General features: G+C 45.3%; 1 protein-coding gene across 13 annotated transcripts in view; it reads right to left on the reverse strand.

Annotated features, from left to right (window-relative positions):
• Positions 1-6,000, reverse strand: part of LOC112219316 (dynamin-1-like) — a 94,978-nt gene that overhangs the window by 52,644 nt on the left and 36,334 nt on the right. For 7 of the 13 annotated variants that reach the window (XM_042302327.1, XM_042302328.1, XM_042302338.1 and 4 more), the window contains exons 11-16: positions 5,773-5,859; positions 5,489-5,559; positions 5,265-5,316; positions 3,721-3,735; positions 1,503-1,535; positions 1,044-1,157 (exon numbers count right to left, since the gene is read on the reverse strand). In XM_042302327.1, the coding sequence (XP_042158261.1) occupies positions 1,044-1,157; positions 1,503-1,535; positions 3,721-3,735; positions 5,265-5,316; positions 5,489-5,559; positions 5,773-5,859 (372 nt within the window). The remainder of the gene's footprint in view (positions 1-1,043; positions 1,158-1,502; positions 1,536-3,720; positions 3,736-5,264; positions 5,317-5,488; positions 5,560-5,772; positions 5,860-6,000) is intronic. The other 6 variants (XM_042302333.1, XM_042302332.1, XM_042302336.1 and 3 more) reach the window with 4 other exon arrangements.

Raw genomic sequence — 6,000 nt, forward strand, 5'->3', positions numbered from 1 at the left:
GTTACTGTTAGGGTTAGGTTTAGAATAAGTGTTAAGGTACGGGTTAGGGTTAGGGTTAGGGTAAGGGTTAAGGTTAGGGTTAGGGTTAGGGTAAGGGTTAAGGTTAGGGTTATGGTTAAGGTTAAGGTTAGGGTTAGGGTAAGGGTTAAGGTTAGGGTTAAGGTTAAGGTTAGGCTTATGGTTAAGGTTACTGTTAGGGTTAGGTTTAGAATAAGTGTTAAGGTACGGGTTAGGGTTAGGGTTAGGGTTAGGGTTAAGGTTAGGGTTAGGGTTAAGGTTAGGGTTAGGGTTAGGGTTATGGTTATGGTTAAGGTTAAGGTTAGGGTTATGGTTAAGGTTAAGGTTAGGGTTAGGATAAGGTTTAAGGTCATGGTTCGTAGATAGTTAGTTGAAATGTAACATATGGTTTGTAGAGCGTCTACAGATGGACTATCCAAATAAAGTGGTACCCCAATTATCATATAAACACACACACACACACACAATGATGTCAGTCAGTCAGCGGAGCGGCTGTGGCTAACTCTTAATAAAGCTACAATGGATTCTGGGATTGTCTTTGACCAATCTGACCTGGTTCAAACCTTGTCAGGTTCTATTATCAAGCACAATTCACTGTTAAGAAACAATGGAAAATAATCGTTGAATCTCCTTGGCAGCACGTCTCGAAGTAAAACATACGTAAAGTATTCAACAGAAATAATTCCATGACTGGTTTTGGAAACAACAACCCATAGTCACACATGAAAGAGTTGGCGTTAAAATGAGACACATCGCTGTCGGGTGACGTGTCAAGTGCAGGCGCCAATAGCTCAATGAGAGCAGTAAAGACCAGCATTTTAGTTGTCTTCAATTGTCATTTCATCCAACACAATACAGCCAATGAAAATGTATTTATTAAGTCATTTTATGAGAAACATGTGTGTGTGAGGTCCTTCTGATTGTAACAGAATTGGTAAATAAGCAAATGAGGTACCTGCATAAAATCTCTCTAGTATGAAATCTTTGCTTTTAAACCCAGTGTGTAGGTACAACCATAGCCTCACCTCATCGTCCTTGTACCAGGACAGGGACTCAGCGGTCAGGACGAACCAGTACTCCTTTGCTCCTCCCTTCATGATGCCAATGTTGTTGATGGTCAGCCAGCCCTTCCTGATCACCTGAGAGAGAGAAGGATAGAGGGAGGGAGGGAGGGAGGGTGAGGAAAGAAAAACAGATTCAGAAAGGCAGGCAAACACAAAGCTAGCCTTCTGAATCCCCTCACAACTGCACTTCCTCCATCATGACATTGTGTTAGTAAGTCCTGTGTATGTATGGCATGTGTGGTATCCTCTCACTACTGCCCCTAGTGGACAATGTGAGTCACTGCAGGGGACACAACACGGGACAAATGGGACCGGCTCAATGGGCCTATCTATTAGCATCAAATACAACTATCATTGTGATTCTATCAGTGTCTCTCCCATAACATAAACATGTAATGCATATTGTGCCTCTGTATTTACCTTAAACCGATCATTAACTGCTCCTCTCTCCGGCTGAATGGGGATGTGGAGAGAACATTACACAGCTATGCCACGTACGGAGCACAGAGCATAGGCCATTCGTAATGCACAGGGGCAGGCAGCACACTGGCACACTGGCTGGCTAGAGTGGGTTACAGCGAGGGCAAGGCAGGCAGGGACAAAGGGGGACAAAGAGCCATATGGGGCTGTAGGGCCGCTTTCAAACCAAAACTCATGCAGCGCATATGCTGATGCATCTTTGTGTCGGGGTTGCCCACGGAATGCGTCGTTGTGTGGTGTGGTGGTGGTGGTGGGGGGTTGGTTATTAACTGACAGATGCCTAGTCATGGTGTGTCATGTCAAAACTTCCACTTTATCTGTTTTTTCAAACTTTTCTGTTGGACAGCGCAACCAACTGCTTCCACCAAGGCATTGTTAGTCTTTATATTGCATCATATTGGGTGGTTTGAATGCCCTAAAGGGTAGAAAGGAAGGTCAATAAAAGATACCAGGAGAGGCTGTTAGTCAAAGCAGCTGGAGGAGAGCAGAACTAAATGCAGCCGGCTAAACAGGAAACCCCATGCCCTTTATTTGTTATTTTACCAGGTAAGTTGACTGAGAACATGTTCTCATTTACAGCAACAACCTGGGGAATAGTTACAGGGGAGAGGAGGGGGATGAATGAGCCAATTGTAAGCTGGGTATGATTAGGTGACCGTGATGGTTTGAGGACCAGATTGGGAATTTAGCCAGGACACCAGGGTTAACACCCCTACTCTTACAATAAGTGCCATGGGATCTTTAATGACCTCAGAGAGTCAGGACACCCGTTTAACATCCCATCTGAAAGATGGCACCCTACACAGGGCAGTGGGATATTGGGAGATTTCTTAGACCAGAGGAAAGAGTGCCTCCTACTGGCCCTCCAACACCACTTCCAGCAGAATCTGGTCTCCCATCCAGGGACTAACCAGGACCGACCCTGCTTAGCTTCAGAAGCAAGCCAGCAGTGGTATGCAGGGTGGTATGCTGCTGTGGTATGCTGCTGGCAAAGACCAGTTATGCAAAGCCCCCCCCCCCTAGAGTAGGGTAGGGTAGTGTAGGGTAGGGTAGAGTAGAGTAGGGTAGGGTAGAGTAGAGTAGGGTAGGGTAGAATAGGGTAGGGTAGAGTAGAGTAGGGTAGAGTAGAGTAGAGTAGAGTAGGGTAGGGTAGAGTAGAGTAGAGTAGAGTAGAGTAGAGTAGAGTAGAGTAGAGGGTAGAGTAGAGTAGAGTAGAGTAGAGTAGAGTAGGGCAGGGCAGGGTAGGGTAGGGTAGAGGTAGGGTAGGGTAGGGTAGAGTAGAGTAGAGTAGAGCAGGGTAGGGCAGAGTAGAGTAGAGTAGAGTAGAGTAGAGTAGAGTAGAGTAGAGTAGAGTAGAGTAGAGTAGGGTAGGGTAGGGTAGAGTAGAGTAGAGTAGAGTAGAGTAGAGTAGAGTAGGGTAGGGTAGGGTAGAGTAGAGTAGAGTAGAGTAGAGTAGAGTAGAGTAGAGTAGAGTAGAGTAGAGTAGAGTAGATAACAAGTGTGAGAGAGATGTGGGCTTTGGAGAACTGGTCTTAAATAGAGAAGGCAGCAGGCAGCACCCTCCTCTAAAGCTAAAGCCTCCATCTCTCTGCGAGCTGTTGTCATTGGAGAGCACATGGCTGCCTTCTTTATCTGGTATCAAGCTAAGGCTGGGGGGGCGACGAGCGATCACTCAGCCAAGGAAAATGAGGCTCGATTGTGAGGCCACGGCTGTGAAATGTAACGTCTCCAAATGGTGCTGTTTCTATGGGAGAGAGAAGGAACCTGGAGGCCTATCTGGTCTTAACCCCTCTGTGTTCTGTCTATGTCTGGGGGTGTATTGTAAAATAATGGTTCATGCTATTTTTTTTTACTCATGCTGGTTTCTAATAGGAGATGAGCAGTGCTAGCTGAGCATGTTTCTGTTGTGTTGGATGGGAGCACTGCCTGGAGGAGGGAGGCAGCTGAGGAAAGAAGCAAATGCCCAGAGAGCTCCCTAGCTACCTACCCATCTACAGTTATGAGAGGCTCTCTCCACACACACATTCTAACAAACACACACACACACACACACACACAAGGAAACCAACACATTCTAACACACACACACACATACACAAGCACGCACACTAACACACACTCACACATGCTAACACACACGCACACACACACTACTCACCATAATCTCATCCTGCTAAAGTAGAATAGTTGTAGCAGAAGAGGTGAAGAAAAAGACACAAGAGAAATCACTCAGAAGAAACAGAGCAGAACAGAAATAGAGTGGGAACACTAGACAGTTAAAACACAGAGTACTAAATAACAAACAGGCTAATGAACAATCTGGCTAATGAACAACCTGGCTAATGAACAAATAGGCTAAAGAACAAGCAGCCTAAATAACAACCAGGCTAATGAACAACCAGGCTAATGAACAACCAGGCAAAGAACAAGCAGCCTAAATAACAACCTGGCTAATGAACAACCAGGCTGATGAACAACCAGGCTAAAGAACAAACAGGCCAATGAACAAGCAGGCCAATGAACAAGCAGGCTAAAGAACAAACAGGCTAATGAACAAACAGGCTAAAGAACAAGCAGCCTAAATAACAACCAGGCTAATGAACAACCAGGCTAATGAACAACCAGGCAAAGAACAAGCAGCCTAAATAACAACCTGGCTAATGAACAACCAGGCTGATGAACAACCAGGCTAAAGAACAAACAGGCCAATGAACAAGCAGGCCAATGAACAAGCAGGCTAAAGAACAAACAGGCTAATGAACAAACAGGCTAAAGAACAACCAGGCTAAAGAACAAACATGCTAATGAACAACCAGGCTAAAGAACAACCAGGCTAATGAACAAACAGGCTAATGAACAAACAGGCTAAAGAACAACCAGGCTAAAGAACAACCAGGCTAATGAACAACCAGGCTAAAGAAGAACCTGGCTAATGAACAACCAGGCTAAAGAACAACCAGGCTAATGAACAAACAGGCTAATGAACAAACCGGCTAATGAACAAACATGCTAATGAACAACCAGGCTAAAGAACAACCAGGCTAATGAACAAACAGGCTAATGAACAAACAGGCTAAAGAACAACCAGGCTAAAGAACAACCAGGCTAATGAACAACCAGGCTAATGAACAACCAGGCTAAAGAACAACCAGGCTAATGAACAACCAGGCTAAAGAAGAACCTGGCTAATGAACAACCAGGCTAAAGAACAACCAGGCTAATGAACAAACAGGCTAATGAACAAACAGGCTAATGAACAAACCGGCTAATGAACAAACATGCTAATGAACAACCAGGCTAAAGAACAACCAGGCTAATGAACAAACAGGCTAATGAACAAACAGGCTAAAGAACAACCAGGCTAAAGAACAACCAGGCTAATGAACAACCAGGCTAATGCACAACCAGGCTAAAGATGAACCAGGCTAAAGAACAAACAGGCTAAAGAACAACCAGGCTAAAGAACAACCATGCTAATGAACAACCAGGCTAAAGAACACAGAAGAAGAGAACAAGTGGAGAAATAGTTTAAACACTCAAAACTGTACTCAGTTGGAACTATAATCTGTCATGTGAACAGCTCGATGTAGACCTTGCATCTAGGAACATTATTACAATATTTTGCGAACAGCCCATGAGGCAAGTCTTAATGAATGTAATGGAAGACTATGTGCTGTAGGTGCCTTCATGTGCCTATAGTACCTTACTGCCAGTTTGCTTCTTCTGGGCCACCTGGCTGCTCCTCTGCTGGGCACTACAGGGGATGAAAACATCACAATCATGGGCTACATAGGAACACACGCATAAACAAAGGATTCAGTAGTAAGAGCCTGTAGGTCAGGGTCCCCCAGACTGTACTGTGTCTATATTGGGATGTTTGTTCTAATCCACTGTATCAGAACAGAGGTCAAGAGGGTGACACTCACTTTGCAAAGCCAATGAAGTCCTCATGGTTGGTGTTCATGTAGGCCAGCTCAATGTCAATCAGCAGCATCACCTGGATGGTGGGACATGTACACATTATATAGAGTTATTAAACATGAGTCTTTGGATTGGGAATATAGTGTGTTATAGTGTGTGTGTGTGTGTGTGTGTGTGTGTGTGTGTGTGTGTGTGTGTGTGTGTGTGTGTGTGTGTGTGTGTGTGTGTGTGTGTGTGTGTGTGTGTGTGTGTGTGTGTGTGTGTGTGTGTGTGTGTGTGTGTGTGAGACCTGGTCCTTGGTGCGGCTCTCGCGGTCTCGGATATGCTGGGTGACAATCTTCTCCATCTCCTCCCTCAGCATGGGGTACTGAGCCAGCTGTGGGTACAGGACAGCACAGGGCACACAGTGTGGGTAGGGAGGCTCAGCTCAGATACAGGCCAGACACAAAGCACAGCCAACTCAGTCAACACACCCAAACACCCACACTCACTGGAGCACCCTGCACTAATGGCACAG

The sequence above is a fragment of the Oncorhynchus tshawytscha genome, linkage group LG20 (genome assembly GCF_018296145.1).
Source record: "Oncorhynchus tshawytscha isolate Ot180627B linkage group LG20, Otsh_v2.0, whole genome shotgun sequence".
NCBI lineage: Eukaryota > Metazoa > Chordata > Actinopteri > Salmoniformes > Salmonidae > Oncorhynchus > Oncorhynchus tshawytscha.